The 21,201-nt window shown below is 40.9% G+C and overlaps 1 protein-coding gene across 1 annotated transcript; it reads left to right on the top strand.

The window, feature by feature from the left end:
• Window positions 1-1,297: 1,297 nt before the first annotated feature.
• On the top strand, window positions 1,298-19,021 carry cntnap1 (contactin associated protein 1). Its single transcript, XM_062438422.1, has 24 exons — window positions 1,298-1,429; window positions 5,663-5,764; window positions 6,446-6,639; window positions 6,934-7,087; window positions 7,467-7,670; window positions 7,937-8,121; window positions 8,230-8,379; window positions 9,280-9,541; window positions 9,714-9,863; window positions 9,950-10,124; window positions 10,584-10,690; window positions 10,811-10,933; window positions 11,289-11,492; window positions 11,597-11,753; window positions 11,840-11,967; window positions 12,070-12,243; window positions 12,366-12,584; window positions 12,702-12,941; window positions 13,091-13,330; window positions 13,504-13,631; window positions 14,051-14,144; window positions 14,259-14,489; window positions 14,578-14,622; window positions 18,436-19,021. The coding sequence occupies exons 1-24, from the start codon at window positions 1,369-1,371 to the stop codon at window positions 18,633-18,635; spliced, it is 3,927 nt and encodes a 1,308-aa protein (XP_062294406.1). The 5' UTR covers window positions 1,298-1,368; the 3' UTR covers window positions 18,636-19,021.
• The last annotated feature ends 2,180 nt before the right edge of the window (window positions 19,022-21,201 follow it).

Here is a 21,201-nt window from a genome sequence, read left to right as displayed (position 1 = left end):
ACGAAAACCGCCCTCAAATATCAAGAACAGTCGGGGCATATATTGATTTCCATTATGAGTGAGATAGATCACCTCACCAAATTATTCTGTACAAGTCTCTTGTCAGCTACATAGATATCTTTGCACTGCCAGGGCCACATCTTCAGGCAGTTTGCCCTGCCCTACTTTATTCTTCTATGTCATTTTCTTCTGTTTGCCATTGTCTTCTCTGTGCAGATACAATTTTCTACTCTTATCGTAGTTCAGGGGTTGGGGGGCGCAGGGGCAGGGAGCTTACAAACTGACAATCTGATTTGATTGAAAACACGGTAAATCCCACGCTGGCCTGGGCATTCAATCTCACATCATCACTGACACACTGACGTCCCATAAACCCACTTCTTAATCCCAAAGCCTTTTTATTTTGTGGTCAGTGTGCCACCCATTGCCATAAATCCCCTCTGCCTAAGTCTCACCCTGCCCCCATACCTCTTGTGTGTGTGCTTGTGTGCAGGGATATGTCTGAGTTCAGGAACAGCTGGCATTATCATCCTTTAACCTGTTCTGCTCTGGGAATACATTGGCATGCCCTGAGTACCTGGACAAGGTCAGCGTGACAACCAGCTGAACTGTGCAGCTGTGTCATATTCATTCTCTGTGGATCTGCTGCTGATACAGGATATTAAGGACTTCCATCCTATTTTTGAGATAAGTCAATATCTACATTCTGGGAGAGAAAGACTCCTTTACCATCTCCTCACTAACGCAGTGCACTCTCAGCCAATTGGCAAGCCTGTAAACAGTGCCAAAGGAGGATGTGAAATGCCAGGGCAGAAGAGAAGAGGAATACATCTTTTGGCAATTGGTGATCCGCCGCCCAGATCGGAATTTGATATTTTAAACAGTTCCTCAAGATTTTTATGGAGATTGAAGACAACCTTTATCTTTCTTGAAAAATCCTACTAATCTACAGCGAATTGAAAAAGTTTTTTTTTTTTTTTTTTGCCTTCCTCCCATCCAGTCTTCTCTGCAACTACAAATTCTGATTCCTGCGGAAAGGACGGAACAGAATCTCACTCTCACCTGGCCAACAAACACTCTGCTATTGATGCACATTTACAAATATGTGGAGCATAATGAGCAAGCCACATCATTACACGAAGGCCATGTAAATAAAACAATTAAAAGGATATAAAAGAAGAAGTGCGCGCACTCGGCGCCTGCATCCAATGCGCGTCCCCGCCCCGGTAGAGGCTGCCCGCCATCCCGGGAAGAGGAGTTGGAGCCGTGCGAGTTAAAGTTGGGCTAAAGGGGGGTGAGAGGATGCTGCAGAACAATCCACGATCTAATTAACATAGCCTATGCGGAGAAACGTGTCCTAAGTGAAGGATGACTTGCAAAATACTGAGCATATGCCTCTTATTTTTGGGTTTTCAACATTGCTCATCACGTAAGTCTTGTGAAACAGAAATTGTTAATCTGCTATCATTGCTAGAATATTATTAAAATATTTCAAGGTGTATATTCATGCATACTGTTTAGCGTCTGATAATATGCTTAAGAAAAAAGTTGCAGGATAACATTCGGTGATAAGTGGAAAATACCACTGGAGGGCAAAATTCAACCTAAGGTTTTATTGAAGGGCAACACGCGTTGCCATAAAACCATGCAGCCTTCCAACACAAATCATTAAATGTCACTGCTTGTCTTAATTATAATGCAATTTTAGTAATGTATTGTTTTTTGGGATTACACAAAAAAGTGCAGAAGCAAACAGCGTCGGTCCCGCAGAAGATGCGCACTGACCGGACTGTCTGCATTGCAGTGCTTTCTCTCAGCCACCACGCAAGTTTCTGCACCGTGTGGGTTAAACTCTTGCAGCACGATGCTCGACTCTGTTATGTTGCTGCCAATAGATGGATTTAAAAATGTCATTAACACTGTATGTCTTTGCTAAAAATCCGTTGAACATATTTTCAAATTGGCGGTCGAGAGAGTATGGCATTGCGTCCTAACCGGGACCAGCCCACTGCAGTACTTTTTGGGGAAGCCTGTGTTCCTGTCACTTGTCCATGAAACCCCGCATGCTGCACACGATGCGCAGGCATCCACCTGGCAGAGAAATCATTACCCGCTGCAAGATGAATGAAGCAGTCATATGGTGGATTTAGTTTGACAGAGGTGGGGCTGTGTTTGGGGCTAACATTTGGTTAGGGAAAGGTGCAATGTGCCTCATCTATCACAGCGCTTGTATGCATATAATACGCTTTATGTGTGATGTCAGTACCAGGTTGACCACAGAGGAGCCGTACCGTTAATTATCTCCCCAAAATGTATTTTATGACTCATTAGTTCTGACATCAGTGGCAGATCAGGGAGGAGGGATGGGCTGTCATGTCATGTGACTTTTGGATGCTGCAAATTACCATGAAATTAAGTTTGGGTATAGTCAAATATACCTGTCCTTCATTGTGGGGAGTCCTAGAGCTCAGGCAGTGTCACTATACTGGATGTTACATAATATTGTGCCCCTTTCTGAGCTAAGTTCTTTTTCTGATGAAAACACTTTTGTGTTGATGTCAGACTAACTGCTGAATAAAAGAAGCTCTGTGGCATAGTCTGCTTGAAGTGAATTGTACCATTGTAACAGCAAAAAATTGGTAGGACTTCAGTGGAGTGGAAGTTGTGGAGGCTATGGGGTTGGCTTGTAGAACTTCCTGTTGATGTTTTTTTGCAGGCCAGGCCAACAGCCTATCTGCTCAATGGGTCTGCACAGTGGAGCTGTCCCAGATTACAATGGTGCCTCAGATCCCAGGGCAGTGGACCAGCCTGGGGTGGGGCTGAGACTCAGTGAGGTGCGTTTGTTTGAGTCTGTGTGTTTGAGTTTTAGGAAGGATTTTTGCATTGTGCAATATTTCATGGTTAGCTGCACAATAGGCATGAGACTGGTCCATGTGAGGGGAATTGGGAAAGAGAGGCAGGCTGCTGTGTGTGGAAATGTAGCTGTTCTTTTCTTTTAGATTGAATAATGCTTCTAGTTGAGATTCAAATTTAAGTTTAAATGTGATTCTGATGGGCTGCATGGTTTGCATTTTATCCCTGGCAGTTTTCAGACACCACCCACTGTGAGGCCTGCCTGCTTATGAATAATTGAGTAAAAATATGCTATCATTTTACTAGACCTTTGTGGTACTCTACGTTAGTATTACTTTTTTTGTAATAATGTGAGTGGACATCGGCATGCAGTTGACATCTGCACATGTTCAGGGTTGCTGTTTCCGTCCCCAGCAGCCATGCATCATAGGGAAGTGTCAGGCAGAGGAGGTGCCTCTCTGCATACTGTATGTAACTGTAACGATGTGTCAGCCCAGACTGAGCAGCCTACACGCACAGCAGACTGATGATTCAGCAGAAGTGGTGTTAGAGCTCTACATAGCCACACAATTCCCCATAAACCCTTAATGGTAAGGAGAAAGAGACTTCTGGTCAATGTGGTGCAGAGAAGGGAGGGGGGGATGCAGAATGAAGCAGAGGGGTGAAAACCTGGTGACTGGATGCTCTGCACAGGCCTCAGGTACACTTTAGCTACTGCAACATGACAACGCCCTCTTGGTTGGGAGCAGAGGGGGAGAGGCAGAGAGAGAGAGAGAGAGAGAGAGAGAGAGAGAGAGAGTAGTAAAAAATAGATAAATGATGAGTGAGTATATGAGATAATGGGATGCTGTGAGAGCAAGATAGAGTGTATGCTTTCTGGATTTTGGATGGAGTTAAAGGGAGAGGAGTCACAGTGAGGGAAAGGAAGCAAGACGCTTCGATGAATCGGTAGGGGTGTAGAGTGCGTGACAGTCTTGGAATAAGGAGGAGCTGAGCAGCATAGTGGCCTGGGTTAACCTGCTGCAGTCCAGGATGTAGCTGCTCTTAACATTTAAAGTCTAATTCCTCTTCTTTTACTTCTTCTTCAAGGAATTAAAACAAATCAATACACCTTTAGCCATTAGTGGCAAACAAAAAATAGCTTTGCTCTTGTAACTGCCGCACAAAACTTCTAAATATTATTGTTTGAATGGCCACTGGATCACTTGAAATGGCTCCACAGTACAGTAATGGAGTGATGCAGCAGAGATCTTTTATCGATCATTGGCAGCACAGTAGGGATCTCTGACCAAGATGGTGAGAAAGCCTCTTAGTGGCAAAACGGAGGCAGACAGAGCAGAAAGTCAAGGTCACATTTCCCTTGCTCAGCATGTCTCTTCCACCTGAATGTGTGGAGTGTCCTTGCATGAAAGGTGACAGGACTCATGTGTCTAACTCATTCTTTCCAGACGAGGGAGAAAATGGTTTATTCATGCCGTACGTTGGCTAGTGTATGCTTCACTTGTCATGTAGTCTAAGGCAGTGGATGAAGGCTCCACTTCCTCATTCATATTTTTTCGCTGTAAGGATCTGATCTGATGACACAGTCTACTGTTAGTTACTGTATTTCAAAGCTGAGGCTATGCCGCACCCGCCTTCATCTTCCTCCATCTGTGGCCTGCATACTAATTCTGCTAATGTGTCCTTTTTCCATCCACTGTTTACTACCTTTCCTTCTGTGCTCCATGACCCCTGTGTTTGTAACAACAGGGACTACAATGCCAGAGCTCCTGTGCACCTGTAAGCCACCCAGTTGGAGCTACTTTCATTAATATAATTTCAATATTTTAGTTGGTTTAGTTGGTCGTGTACATTCAGTTTTTTTTGTATCTGCGTACATTCATATTCAATTAAAACCTAATCCATCTATATTTTTAGTCTCTATTCATATTATATCTCTGAGGATTATTAAAGTACATATTTTGGCAGTTAAAATGAGACAGTGTTTTTCTTGCAGCTTGAGGTCAGGCCATCACACATTTATCCTCAGCAGTGACACGAGCAAGATTAGGTAGAATTATGGTCAGTTTTAATAGCCGTGGGCCGGAGAGGGAGCCTGAGCAGATGGGTGATGGTCCTATCAGTCTCATAACCACATGCAGAATAGCAACTCACCATTGCATAGCCACAGTCTCTCAGTTGGACCTCAGCCTTTTCCCATGTGCTTTTTCAAGAAATGACACAATAATATGCAAAGATGCTTTGATGTGATGCTACAACACTTTCATTCTGTCTTGCAATACTAAAGAACAATATCCGGAGCTTTTTTCTACTCTTGAAATAGGGAGCAGGTGTTGGCCTGCAAGAAATGTTCACAGTGGCTGTTAGTGTCATATATTACAGCTAGTCTCATTCAACTGGTGTAGAAATGAAGATGCAAGGACGCTGCACTCTCTGAGTAGATGACAGGATACTGAGTTAGATTTATATGTCTTGGTCCACCCCCTTATAAAGAGGCTATTTAGGACTGTGCATTACTGTGGAATATGAATTCTTGACTTTGCTTCTATATCCTGCAACTGACAGAAAGACCAAATTTCTTTGTGCTACGCTGTGATTTCATTAATCCAACCAAATAAGTATTTTGTGTCACATAGAGCACATTATAGCATCAAATTAAATTCCAAACAATCTTTTCTTAGCAGGCTGGGCAACTGTGCCACTCTTTGTTGTTCAGAAATTAAATGTTTTGAAAGAGATGTGGGAATGCTACATTATGAGAGATCCTTTTTAATACATTCTCATCTTGCTGTCTTTATTGTCACTACAGGAGACTGTGTTGATCCGCTGGTCTCTGGGCTCTATGCCTCCTCCTTCCTGGCCTCCTCCAGATATAACTTTCTGTACTCCGCCAATTTTGCCAAATTATATGGTAAGTTTTTAATTGTATTGTAGAGTTTATCCATCATTTCACACCATTTACCTTACTGTCCGTTCTAATAGCAGTCATTTTTAACTTAAAACAGCAGGGGAAAATAATGAATTTAATGGCTCTGTTCAATTTAGGTTTACCAATAAACCATGCAAGTGATCATCCAGCATACAATACAAGGACCCTGGCATTGGCATATCTCAATAGAATTGACCCAGTATTCATTTTATAATTACACTTCCTTTAGAAGTCAAAATGGCAGCTGTGAGAAAAGCAATATTAAACTTGTCTATACAAAGTGTCGAAACACTATATACTGCATATAAAATCTACTTTCACGATACTAGGGAAATGAGGATTTTAAGATTACATAATGTCACAATTATATGACTGTGTGACTTGAGTTGAGATTAGATGGTTATCTAATAGATATACGCCTGCAGTAATTTGCTTCATTTGGCAAAGTGCATTAACTTTACACTGGAGAATCTGCCAAATTCCAAATGCTGGTCCAATCCCAAACATGACAGTATGATAGCTGATATTCACTTGCTTAGTAGAGTGTACTCAAGTTCAAAATGGTTGCCATAAGATTTAAGGCCAGTTGAGTTCACAATTGCATTCTTCATTTACACTGTATTTGTCACCTCCCACTCAAACACTCTTCTTTCTTCCCTTCAGGCAGCAGTGGCTGGTCCCCATCCTCTAGGGACAGGCAGCCATGGCTACAGGTGGACCTGGGTAGGAAGTACCGACTGGTGGCCATTGCCACTCAGGGGACCTTCAACTCATATGACTGGGTCACCAAGTACACCCTCCTCTATGGAGACAGACCTGACTCCTGGACGCCGTACATCATGAAAGGAGGCAATTCTGTAGGTGCTACTGAGGCAGAACGGTTCAAGTGGAGGGAAAAGGGCCATAACAGGGATGAGGCAGGGATTAACTAGTCAAGCTTAATCTTTATAGCCGATTCTGCTGTCCGTGGGTGTTCCATTATATTCATTGTCACTGGCACTGAAACAAAGACAGCACGGCATATTATCTCTCTCAACACTGACAGAGCTAATCTCATCATCAGTTCATCTCCAGTCTCTTAATAAGGCTTTAACACCATTGCGGCGACTCAATAACTCTCTCCCCTCTGTCTCTGTCTCATCTGTTTGCAGACGATGCCTGGAAACTGGAATTATTATCAGGTGAAGAGGAATGTCTTCCATTACGCCTTTACTGCTAAACACATTCGTCTGTTGCCTCTGGCGTGGAATACAGAGAATGGAGGGAAGATCGGTGTGAGGCTGGAGCTGTTTGGCTGCGCTTATGGTAAAAATTACTGATGGACGATACGTGGGGATTTACTGCCTCTGATTCACATCCAGGGACACTCTACAATCCCAGTGCTTAATCATATTTTGATGACGTGCCACAAAATCTAAGTGCAAAAAGTGCTTCAATATGTCCCCAGTTAATAAATAACTAAGGTCAGTATGACCAGAATCATATTAGGAGCATCCTTCCCCACACACCTGGAGAGCTCCAGTAGATAATTATCCAGGCAGATAATATATAAAACCTCAATAAGTGCAACATATGACTGTATATAACTTAATTATGCACCTAATAGAACAACATGAGCAATATTTAAATTTAAACACCGTATTTTGGAAATCCTGAGTCCTGAAAATGTGCTCCCTTTTTTCAGATTCGTATGTGCTACAGTACAACGGGGATGACTCAGTGGTCTACATGTACCCAGGAACGAGGGCCCGTACACTGCAGGACCACATTGCCATTAACTTCAAGACTCTGGAGCAGGATGGCCTGCTGTTACACAGTGAGGGGGTTCAGGGAGACCTCTTCACCCTGGAGCTGAAGAGAGGCCGTCTTTACTTGCACATCAGCCTTGGTACGAGTCATTTGTTGGATAAATTAAGTTTAAATCATGGTAGGGATCTGGTTGTCGAGTTTTGAGTAAAGAACACATTGTCCTGTTTGACATCTATCTCAAAAAGAAGCAGACTTTTTTCAATTGGTAAATAATCATTTTAAGCTGTACTGTTTGGCAGGAGATCTTAGAAATGGGGGTTAGATTATTGCCAGGAGCCCTGCTTGAATTTCCTTTAATGTGAAAAGCATCTTATCTCATCTTGTCTAATGTCTTCTGTTTTTCAGGGAGCAGTGTCATACACAAAGTTAATGGTCGAACTACATTAACTGCTGGCAGCCTTCTTGATAACCTACACTGGCACTATGTCACCATCAAGCGCTACGGTCGACAGGTGAACCTCACAGTGGACAGTCACACAGTCACAGGCATCTGTAATGGCGAGTTTACCCACCTGGATCTGGATAATCAGGTACCTTAGCATCTGGGTTATAACCCCCTTTCGTTAATTAAAGTAAATAAAAGTAAATATGGATTCATGTTCTGGTTTAATGGGGGCATCTCAATATCTGTCTCTTAGTTGTATGTAGGAGGAGTAATAGAGCAAAACTTGCCTCACCTCCCCACTACACCAAATTTCCGGGGCTGCCTGGAGAATGTCTTCATCAACGGCGTCAACATAATTGACATGGCTAAGAGAGAAGAACCTGAAATCCGCATTCCCCGAAAGGTAAGGCTTTCTACAAATGTGATTATCATTAGTAATTGCAGTTAAATCTACAGAGAGGAGGTGAACCAAGTGGTTGACTGGTGCAAAACAAACAACCTGGCCCTGAAAGATCATTGTCGACTTCAGGATGACCACAGTCATACACCACTCCTCCTCAACAACAGGGCAATGGAGGTAGTCAACATCTCCAACTTCCTGGGGGTACAGATAACAGACACTATGTCCTGGTCTCTTCAAACCGAAGCTCTTGTAAAGAGAGATCAGCAGCGCCTTCACTTTTTACGCCGGATGAGGAGAGCACATCTCACCCTTCCCATCCTCACCACTTTCTACAGAGGCACTATAGAGAGCATACTGTCCAGCTGCATCTCTGTTTGGTCGGGAGCCTGCAGTGCCTCAGACTGGAAGTCCCTGAAGAGAGTGGTGAGGAGAGTGGAGATGATCGTTGGGACTTCACTTCCTCCCATCCAGGACATTGCACAAAAACGCTGTTTGACCAGAGTGTACAACATCATCAGAGACCCCTCCACCCCCATCAGAGGTTTAGCAGCATTCATAGCAGAACAGCCAGATTCTGCAACAGCTTCTTCCCCGTAGCCATCAGATTATTGAATTCCTAGTAATCCCCCCACCTACGCACTCACACATTCACAATGGACAATTATACTTATGTAAATGTGAAATATATATATATATGTGTATATAAATACATAGGAGCCATTGCTATAAAATTGCGTTTGGATGTGCACTGTATAGTGTATAAACTGAATGACAAAAAAAACCAATCTATTTTATCATTATCATATCTTTAAATGTTTCAGGATCACAATTCAATCACAGCCAGTGAATTTTTTTTAAAACGGATGATGTATTTTTCTATTTTCTCTCTCTTCCCCTCAGAAAAAGATGCATTATGCCTGCCGTGACATTCTTCTCAAACCGATGACCTTTGCTGGGCCCAACAACTACCTCCAGGTGCCGGGTTTCTTCAGGAAGCCTAAAATGTTTGTCAAGTTTAAATTCCGCTCCTGGGACTACACAGGGCTGCTAATGTTCACTCGTTTTGCTGACGACTTGGGTGCCCTTGAGCTGGGCCTGAGCGAGGGACAGATTAACGTCACTATATTTCAGCCTGGCAAGAAGAAACTCCAGTTCGCTGCAGGTGGGCTTCAGCAGTCTCTGTCCTTGTCAGATATGACAGAAAAGATTGAATTGAAATATTTTGGAACACAAAATGCCTTGTACTTTATAACACAGCATGAATGTGATGTATTGTGCATGTGATCTTTCTGATAGTAGAATCACTACTTGACATGCTTGATTCCACTCTTTAGGATACAGGCTTAATGATGGCTACTGGCACACGGTGGATTTAGCAGCCAGAGATAATCTGCTGACTCTCACAATTGACGAGGAGGAGGGCTCCCCTCTGAAGATTACTAACCCCTTCACAATTCGAACAGGGGACCGCTACTTTTTTGGGGGTGAGTTAATGACTTAAATAGTTGACAACTCCCAAAAATGATAAATCTTTACTGTTCATTTCATGCATTTGCCTTCCTCTACTCAGGTTGTCCGAAAACCAATAACACAATAAGGAAGTGTGAGACCAAGCTGAATCGCTTCCATGGTTGCATGCAGCATATCTTCATCGACAATGAACAGCTTGATATCGATATTATTCTACAACGACAGTGGGGGCGCTATGCTGAGCTGTTGTTAGGCACCTGCGGCATCACTGACCGGTACGAAAAATCATTTACAGTATTAAAACAGAGCACACATGGCTGATTCAGTTGCATGGCATCATGTTACAGACAATTAGCACTGCAAAATTATCCATCCTCTAATGCTGTTTGAGTCTAGTCAAGCCGTTAAAGTTACCAATTACGGTATGTACTCCCATCATAGTCCTATAATAATACACATATTCTCATAATGGTCACTACACTGTATCATAGGCTCTTTTCTGGTATTGACACGTGATCCAGGAGGATTGTGGAGTGTTTGGCACTGAATTGTAAGTGACATGAGATGTTTAGAGTTGAAAGCTTCACCACATAAACCTTGTAAAGGCTCTCAACAACACTCAAATATCCCAGAGGAAAGAGATGAAGTGAAAGAAAATAGAGCACTCTTATGTAAGCCTCTCGTTGCTTTTTTAACATCAAAATACTCAGTCTCAGTACCTACTTTGTCTACAGGTGTTCTCCAAATCCATGTGAACATGAAGGCAGATGCATCCAGTCCTGGGATGACTTTATCTGTCTGTGTGAGAACACAGGCTACAAAGGAGAAGTGTGTCACATGTGTAAGTGTTGGCTGATAATCGTATCACTTTAGCAAGTGTTTCTTTACAGTGAATTAGACCTGGCCAAGCTATATTTGTTCTCCAAATAATAAGAAATTGATGATCTCTCTTCTCAAACAGCCGTTTATAAAGAGTCATGTGAGGCTTACAGACTCAGCGGAAAGTATTGGTCCGGAAACTACACCATCGATCCTGATCTCAGTGGACCGCTGAAACCATTTGAGGTGTACTGCAAAATGAAGTGTAAGTAATCACTGTGACTAATAAAAATACGGCTTCTTCAGCACTTTGTTCAGAATTAGCTGTATCCACCGTAGGTTGTTCATGAAAAGTTGGAAAGCAAAATGTCAGGTTATCAGTCCTTGTTTCAGTAATGAGTTGGGTGCTGAAATTTCATGGGAAATTAAAAGGGTTTATTAAACAAGACAGCTGTACCTGTGTATGTGTGCGTGTGTGTGTGTGTGTGTGTGTGTGTGTGTGTGTGTGTGTGTAAAAGTATGCATTTTTAGAACTGTGTCTTAATTTTTCTTGCATTATTATTCATCTTCATGTTGAAAATTTACTGACTGTGACCTATATCTATCATACCTCTTTGCAGCGTACAAAGCTTGGACAGTGATTATGCATGACCGTGTGGAAGGTACCAAGGTGACAGGGAGTTCAATAGACCAGCCGTACATAGGACATGTCAACTACTGGAACGCCTCTTGGGATGAAGTCACTGCCCTAGCAAATACCTCCATGTACTGTGAGCAGTGGATCGACTACTCCTGCTATAAGTCCCGTCTCCTCAACACCCCCAGTGAGTGCGATTAGTCCATTTATTTATTTAGTAGTGTGCTGATAGAAAAACAAGCAAGACATGAAACTTGAATGACACATTAACACACCTCTTAATATGTATAGATGGAAGACCTTTTGGTTTCTGGATTGGTCGTAACAATGAGAGTCACTATTACTGGGGTGGAACCTTCAGAGAGGTCCAAAAGTGTGGCTGCACAGTCAACCAAACCTGCATTGACTCGAAATTTCAATGCAACTGTGATGCAGACTATAGACAATGGTGAGAGAACACACACACGGAGCAGGTTTCTCTTGTGTGAGTGACACTGACATGAAGGTTTTAACATCCTCAATGTGGCTTTGCAGGTACTCGGATAAGGGCTACTTGGACTTTAGAGACCATCTGCCTGTGAGGAAGGTGGTGGTCGGGGACACCAACAGGACCGGCTCAGAAGCACAATTCACAGTTGGACCCCTCCGCTGTCATGGCGACAGTAAGCAAAACTATAATGGGTTGTGCTGATATATGTGCTCATACAGAAATGTTTTGATGTGCTTGGTGGTTTTTTAAATGAATATATCAATGTTTCCCACAGGAAATATCTGGAATACCATAGCTTTCACCAAGCCCACCTACATAACTTTCCCCGCCTTCAAGCCTGGCTCCAGTGCAGACATCTCCTTTCACTTCAAAACCTATCGTGATAACTGTGTCTTCTTGGAGAACTCTGATGACCACCTTCGAAACTTTATACGGCTAGAGCTCAATAGTGAGTTTTGGCTCACCCGTTACCAGGGAGCTGTTCTACTTAAACAAAAAAAAATTAGGCAGGATATTTAAGACTTCGTCTTTAGTAACTCTTTTTTTTTTTTTTCTTCTTTTCTCTCCTAGGCACCCATAACCTTTTGTTTATATTCATGGTTGGTGATGGCATCCTTAATGTGACTCTACACTCAACTGTGCCACTCAATGACAATGAGTGGCACTTTGTCCAGGCTGAAATCAATGTGAAGCTGGCCCGCATCAAGGTTGATTATCAGCCTTGGGCTGTCAGACGTTTGCCAGGTCAGACGTTTGTCACCATGCAGTTTACAAGTCCTCTGCTTGTAGGTAGGTTGCCCAATTTTAACTTGGAGATTTGGAGTTTAAAGCTGGCATGGCATCCAGTAGATTTTATGTTTTCTCTTTAAACCTTGAATAAAGATGAAGTTTTTTTTTCATTTTTAGGCGCAGCCAACAAGACCCACAGACCTTTCTTAGGGTGTCTTCGAGGTTTACGGATGAATGGTGTTCCTCTGGATCTAGAGGGAAAAGTAAATGAAGAACAAGGTATAAGGAGGAACTGCTCTGGAGAATGTCTCAATGCTACCATACCATGTCGAAACAGTGGCCAGTGTATTGAGGGCTATGCTTCCTACACTTGTGACTGTAACAACACAGCCTTTGATGGTTTCTACTGCCATAAAGGTGAGCTCAGAAATGCTTCTCTTGACAAATTGCTTCCCTGACATAACCTGAACATCATGAAAGCCATACTGATAAAAGCAATTAAAAGCTGATGTAGTCAACAAAAATAATAGAGGTAGATGTCTAATTTCACAATGCTCTTGTCCAAGATATTGGAGCCTACTTTGAGATCGGTTCATGGCTGAGATACAACATACGAAAAAAGCCCATATCAGACGAAGCAGCATGGGCCAACTGGATTGACCCGCATTACGACAACTTCAGCCTTGGCTACAATGACACGGCAGATGACATAGAGTTCAGTTTCAGCACCGTTCACACGCCAGCTGTGTTGCTCTACATCAGCTCCTTCGTCCAAGACTACATCGCTATCATCCTCAAGACTGACGGTAGGAGAAACTCAGAAACAATTTGTCCGGTAATGTGAAAGATGGCACTTTAATTTCATTCACAGATTAGAAACTCAGAATCTCAAATAAACTTGACCAGTAGTTGATACAATGCAGTTATTCTTCAAAACAGTATAGGCTATAGATGTCTTTTATTGTTTCTCTCCCCACAGGTAGCGTAGATCTGAGGTATAAGCTTGGACTCATAACACACAAATATCAGCTAACTCACCGAAACCTGGCAGATGGATACCCCCACTATGTCAACATAACCAGACACAACCGAACCATCAAAACACAGGTACATGATCTCACTACTTTCATATCATAAACACTGATCTGTGGTTTACGTTACTTTGAGTGAAATAATGCATCATGTCTAGGAAAATAATCTTTTCTTCAACTACTTTTTGAAAATAAAGCCTTATTTTCTTTAAATTACATGATAACTTTAATCAATGCATTTCCATGAATTTTATACACAGCACTCACTCCAAATTGTCTGCATGTGCTGTAGCTGTGCTTTAGTGATTACTCACATTAATAATTGGACTCATGTTTTTATCCGGATCCACTTTTTAAAATCTTTGTTCAAATATGTGTGCAAATGTTAATTGTATATGTCTAATTACATCTTTATTACGGTCATTTACATGTTTTTTTATGCATCAGTTCCCTTCCTGTAAAGATGAGGTGTAACACTTATTTTGCTACCAACAGGTGGATTACATGGAGCCCATAGTGGAAAAGATAACCTTAGTGGAGGATGCCAGGTTTGACTCTCCAAAGTCCATGTTCATGGGCAGAGTGATGGGTAAAAGTCTTGTTTACCACTTGTTGATAAAAACATGTAATGCATTCATCATGCATTACCAATTTAAAGTAGGAACTCTCTTGATTTTTTTCTTGCTTGTGTGTGCTCATCCAGAGGTTGGTGACATTGACTATGAGATTCAGAGGCATAACGCTCCAGGCTTCATAGGCTGCATATCCGGAGTAAGATACAACGTCTACGCCCCTCTTAAAGCCTTCTTCCGTCCAAATGAAACTGACCCTCCGGTAAAGACACAAGGCTACGTCTCTGAATCCAATTGTGGCGCCTTCCCTCCCATCCTGGGTTATGTACCATGGGAGGCAGATCCTTGGTTTACTAGCATAGGTGAGTCTATATATTCCATAATGCATCAATTCATGTAGAGAATATTATTTGTGTTCGTCCTCTTATGTGTCTATCTCTGTCTTTTCAGAGTATTTATATATCCATGATGACCTAGGGCTGTTTTGGATAACAGGTAAGGTTATTGTTTTTTTCTGTGTTTTTGTACTCTTTGATCAGATGTTGCCCTGAATACACAAATATCTGCCTTTATTGAACTGCTGTAAAAATAAGACCAGTTAAGTGATACTTAACAGATGATTGAACAGATTATTCAGTTCATTTTGAAGCACTGCACTTCTCTCCCTTGTGTCTATTTTACGTCTATTTTATTTCCATCCTGCCCCAGATCACTCAAATCAGCCATTTTAAATTCTCTGTCCTTTTTTCTTTAAATCCTCTAATCCTAAATTAGAGCAGGGTTGTCAGATTCCAATGTAGGCTTTTGAGTGTTTAATCAAATGTCTTACTGCTAGCACCAATTTATTATATCTGGGACAAAACCAAAGAACATACTAATTGAAATATAAACTGCTTGACATTTATAATGTATTGTTTTCAATTGTTATCATTGATTCAATTCAGTTAATGTCATCTGTTAATGGAGTTTAGTATATGAGTAAAATGATTGTAAGAAAAATATATGTATTTGTCTTTGCCAAAAATACTGTATATTGGGCTAATATTAAACAATTACATACACTTTTTACAATGAGTACAACTATGACAGTATTTAAAGCTGCTATTGTCCTACTGCTAACATAAAGTCCCAAAGTCGTATTACAAAGGCAAAAGCTCATTCATGTAAAAGCAAGAGATTATGACAATAACGATAATTAAACTAGATACACTCAAAACTGAGTAAAAAATGATTTTATTTGATGATCTAAAATGATATTAAAATTATTATGTTATTGAGATGATTGCATCAAAGATAGCTTTCTATGCTGCTAGCCAAATAGCTTTGTTTTTAACTTTTTCATCATAGAGATTAATTCTGAGAGTCTGTCAATTTAGTATAATGCAACTGAGTCATCATATCAAAAATGCAAAAACAATAATGATTAGTTATATCGCTCCACACAGAAATGAGTATGGTAAAATAAGTTTTCACAAACAAGCATGAAACTGAAACTGAAGCTGAAATTAGTTTTTTCTGTGTACATCAATGGATTTTTGGAAACCACCAGTATTTAATATATTTCTTCATCTATTTAATCCTCATACTAACATTGCACATTATTACAAGAGGACATGTTGTGGAGTGAGCAGATGAACAGTCTGCAGCACAGTGTTACAGATGAAGGGAGACTTGGGATTAAACTGCAGCACAGAGACTCCCTGCTCCAGCCCTGTCTGAGACCTTTACTGGATCAGCTATATTTAGTCTGCATGGGCCCAGCTTACTGTTCATCATTGATAGATGCTTCAGCTTAATAGATCATTTTGCTTCAGAGGTATTATGCTAATGCGGGACATCAGTGTGTCATTAAAGATTAGTGCACCATTCAGGCATCCTAACTATGGTCCCTCCTGGTTATCATACATCATCCCTGTCCAGTATGCTCCCAGAATAAGATTGAGAAATGATATCTATATTATTATTATTATCATCATCTTGTTTTATATGTAGTTGATGATAGAAACACATTAACCATGTGTTTGGACTGTGGGAGGAAATCGAAGAAACCATAGGGGAACATTAGAACTACACAGAGTAAGGACCAGGCCTGAGGTCTTTGAACTTGTAGCTGTAAAACAACAGCTTGAACTACTCAAGCAAGACACAAGCATGCTACAAACACAAGCAATTCTGGTTGTGGTTGCCAGATGCTCAGAGGCATAACATTTTTTATTTATTTTGTTTATTTCACATTAAAAATCACATTAGTAGCATCAGTTTGGTTGCCTTTTGCTGTCTGAGAAATATATAAGATCAGGGGTTTTCTGTCCAATTGGACCATGAGAAACTCATGCATCCCTTTATCACGAAGACGCTGAATTACTGCAATTTCCTCTTTATTCCCAATTCGAAAAGCAGCTTTAAAAGATTAGAGCTCATCTCTCTGGTCCTTTGAGACCTCCACTGGCTACAGTGGAAATAAAAAGTCTACACAACCTTATGAAATTGCAGTTTTTTGAAAAGTAAAGACAGAAATAAAAACTTGTTGCATCTTTAACTTGATCTTCCAACAAATAAAAAGATACATTTTTTTCCAGAGAAAAAAGCAAAAAAGCTACAACACTCTGATTGAATAAGTCTGCATGTCCTTTAATAATGAGGGCTCAAGCTATGCCCAAAGTTAACCAATCACATTCAAAATCATGCCTGCTATCAATGATAGTGATTCTGATTAAAAGCAGAAAGATGTCAGTCAGCCCAAACCACATAGGAGAATTTGTTAACGTCTGAGAAGACAAAAGTCAAACTTTTCAGCCTTAATACCAAAAGATATGTTCGACACAAAGCCGTTACAGTTTATAATCCAAGGAACACCATACCGACTGTGAGGCATGCTGGTGGTAGCATCATGCTCTGGGGTTGCTTCTCTTCAGCTGGGTTAGATGCTCTTGTCAAGACAGACCGGATTATGAGCAGCTCCAATTATCAATTTATTTTGGCACAAAACCAGCTCGCCTCTGTCAGAAAGCTGGAGATAAAGAGGAATTTCACATTCATGTTGGAATGTGAAATTCCAGACAATGATCCAAAGCACACATCCAAGTTGACCAAGCCACGGCTTCAGAAAAGGAAAATCAAAGTCTTGGAATGGCCCAGCCAGAGCACAGACCTCAATCACATTGAAAACATGTGTTAAGAAAAAAGGAGTGCTTCACCCAGGAGATCCCTTCACAATTGGACCTTTTTTTGCAAAGAGGAGTGGGATACAATTCTAAAGTCTAGATGTGCAAAGTTAACAAAGACTTATTCACAAGGTCTTGCTGCTGTAATAAATACAAAAGGTGCTTCCAAAAGGTGCCTTGTTATGTCTGTCTTTACATACCTTACAAAAACTGCAATTTCATAAGGGTGTGTAGACTTTTTATTTCCACTGTAGCCAGTGGAGGTCTCCAAGGACCAGACAGATGAGCTTTAATCTTTTAAAGCTGCTATGTGAATTGGGAATAAAGAGGAAATTGCAGTAATTCAGCGTCCTCCAGATAAAGGCATGCATGAGTTTCTCATGGTCATTTTATATCTACTGTGCATGTTTCAAATTCTATTATGTATCATCCTTAATGTGTAAAGCTTTAATGACTGGGCTTTACAGTTTATATCATTCAACCTACAAACCCAGCATGAAGCAGATCTTCTCGATGTCATGAGAGCCTAATCTGGTGTGATTGTATTCATTATTTATTCACTGAAAGTCTAAAATAGTTTACCTGCTAATCCGAGACGTACATGTTGAACACATGTTGAAAAGACGAATAGTGTTTTTATTCAGTTTAGAATTTTTTTTTCTAAAGTTGTTGTTATTGTTCCTATGTGCTTTTCAAATCCCTCTGCTGCTTTTTATACCTCTGCTCTTATTCTGTTGATATGTCTTGCTTTATTATTCCCTGTAAAGCACTTTGAACTGCATTTGTATGAACAAGTGCTTTGCAAATAAACTTGATCTTGAACAAAAAAAATAAAAAGACAAGAAGGAACTGGGTAGGATGAACACTGATACAGTGGATGTACAGACAACTAAAAAGAGCCACTTAAGGAACTTGCTCTTCAATAATACAAAAACAAAGGAAAAATAATAATATAACTGGCCAAAATGTGTCATTAATAAGTCAGTTGTGTAATGGGAAGTACATAAACAACCTCAATGCAATTTGCTGACAGGATGTAATGATATAGCTCCAACGGTGCCTGCTCCTCATCAGTATTTCAAGGAGCACGTCTCTCCTTACACTTGCACAGTTTAACTCTGACTCTGCTATTTTTATCCTACAGTCATTGTGATCTTGGCGTTGCTGCTGCTCTTCGGAGGTCTGTACAGCATCTACATTTATGCGTACCAGCAGAAGGGCAGCTACCGCACCAATGAACCTAAGAACCTGGAGTCCCCGAGCAGCTCTAGGCCGCTGACCGAGACCCTGAGAAGAGAAAAAAAGAACCTTCCACAAATTGAAGAGGAGTTCAGGAGCGACTAACTTCACAGGACCTATGGGACAGTGGGCGGGGTTTGTCTGTGGGCCAGGGAGAGAGAAACAGCATTTACAACCACAGATACCTATATTAAGTTTTTTAATTTCAGTTTTTTTCTTTTTATTTTCTTTTTTGGCTGGACGGCAACTGTGGGGCCAGCATGACTGAGTGATAAAGTTACACCATTGGTTGGCCAAAAGCAGTCACTTCCTCTATCTGTTTCATATGAAAAGCCTTCCGCCAGGGTTTGACCTAGGCTTGTTTTTTGGCTGGACTGCAGGGACCAGCCCTATAAATATGAATGTCTGTCCCTTTGGCTGATCAATGTGTAACTTAATCACTCACCTTGGCAAGTAGGTCTTATCTGCGGATGCGCAGTATCTACACAACACACCCGCTTCACTACACAGCCGTTTGGTTCCGTTTTGGCATGAGCAGTGAGATAAATAGTGTTTGGGATCAGTAGGGGTGTCGTTTTGGTGACAACATCAGAGGGTTTGTGTCGTTTAGTAAAGTGGGGGTGTCGTGTAGGTCTGCATGACTACGGATAGCCCCTTCTCTTGGTGTCCCCAAGTGTCGCCGCTTCCTGCATTCTTAATTTTAAATCAAAAGCCCTCTAGAGTTCAACCTAGCTTTGTTACATTTTGCTTTGTGTTTCTTTCCCCGGTTTAATGGGATCTGATGCCTGGTGCTCTACATAGTATGTATTTTGGTAAGTTCTAGTTTTGCTGGATACAAAGTTCAAATCAAGCTCCATGTTGCGTGAGTAGCCAACAAGTCTCACACTGTATTGCAGGGTGAAATACTGAAGTGCCTCATCTGAGCAAGCTTGATCTAAAGTAACCATAATAGCTTATTCAGATAGGGTTTAGATTAGACACTGTGGGAACAGGATTTTAAGGGATGTTTAATTACAGTTGGAACATCAGTTTAAAGTATTCAGGCATTTGTTGATTTCTTTCCTGAGCCATTTTTGAGACTGATTAAAGGTAAATCTTGCTGTATAGACTGATTGCCATCTAGAATATACCTTTTGAAGACAATCTCTCACGGAGCCATTTGTAACACTGAAGCTCAAAATCTGTCTCGGATTTGAGCAGTGAGCATATCTGAGCGCCAGTGAACCAGTGCAATGAAAATCCAGATCACAGGAGAAAAAAAACAAAAAAAAACAAAGAACTGGCATTGATAAAAACAACTGACCGAAGAGAGACCACACTGACAAGCATGGAGCTTTGAGATGTTAAGCTTTGAGATGATACATATAAAGATTGTAAGAGGTATATACGCTTATATTTGTTGTATTGCAGCCTATAACAGTGCATTACCTATACAGAATGGCACATGTAAGTGGTCCAGAAATGCCATAGTGTCAGTAGATAGCAGCTTTGCCAATCACAGTGTGCTCAATTTCCTAACACATTCTAAACCACAGGGCTTCAGAAATAAGAGCGTGATGATAATGAAGATACCGTACCTCTAGGTGTGAGAGCTAACAGTTGGTGTTGTAATACCAGAGGATGACTGTTGGTGTACTGCAGAATCAAAACAAAAAAAGTTGAGGTGATAAAGCTTGCCAGGGACAGGGTGACCTAAATACCCAAATTCTTATTCCATCTGTCTTACTTCTGGTCGCTTATACTGTATCATGGTCAAGCTGCCAAAAGCTTGGTGCTACAGAGTGTTTTTCACTCAGCGGGTATTTTCTGTATTTGGCACTATTACAGAAAGATCAGACTTCTCACAATCCTTTCATCCCCAAATAATAAGAACGTTTCAAGAAACAGCTACTCCCTATGGTCATGTGAAGAAGCGCATATATATCTACATATATATAAACACACATGCACACACACAATTATGTACAGAGGACCACACGAGTGTAAATGCTAATATTTTACTTCAAACTCACACTGCTTGAATATTTTTGCATTTGCTGTAGGACAGTAGCTGAACACTGTCATTATTGCTGCTGCTTGTTTAGCTGCTTCCTGTGGAAAGTTTTAAAATTCTACCAATAGTCCAATGAAAATGTCTTCTCTGGCAGGATGAAATTTCATTTGATGTGTGGTTCAACCAAAGCTTAGGGCTTCCATCACTCACTGCAGCTCTCCTCAATACTAAAGCACTATAGTGTATGTGAAAAAAAGAGCAAAATATTTGCTACATATTTGCTATGCATATGTAGAGCATGAGCGCACTTTGCAGTAACTTGCAATAATATGAGCTTCTTTCAGCCACCAGTGATGTTAATGTATCAGTTTAATTTGCAGGTGCACAATAGCAAGTAGGATGTAATGAGTGTATACGTGAATATATGAATAATGTGTTTAACGACTTTTTTTATTCCTATGGTTTATACAAAACTGAGTGCTTTGAATGTAATCCTTTGACTCTGTAATGTATGAGCAGACTCTACAGTGAAGGCCTGCTCTTGTGTTTTCACCGTAGGCTGCTTAGCACTGAAAGTAATATTATTCATGGTAGCTTTTTAGAATGCTCAGGATAAAGAAAGTACAGTACTTGATCTCTGTAGCTCTAACACACCTCCAAACACCTCTTCCGTTGCAG

This window comes from Scomber scombrus, chromosome 18, assembly GCF_963691925.1.
Source record: "Scomber scombrus chromosome 18, fScoSco1.1, whole genome shotgun sequence".
NCBI lineage: Eukaryota > Metazoa > Chordata > Actinopteri > Scombriformes > Scombridae > Scomber > Scomber scombrus.
This window is presented reverse-complemented; position numbering and strand designations above follow the sequence as displayed.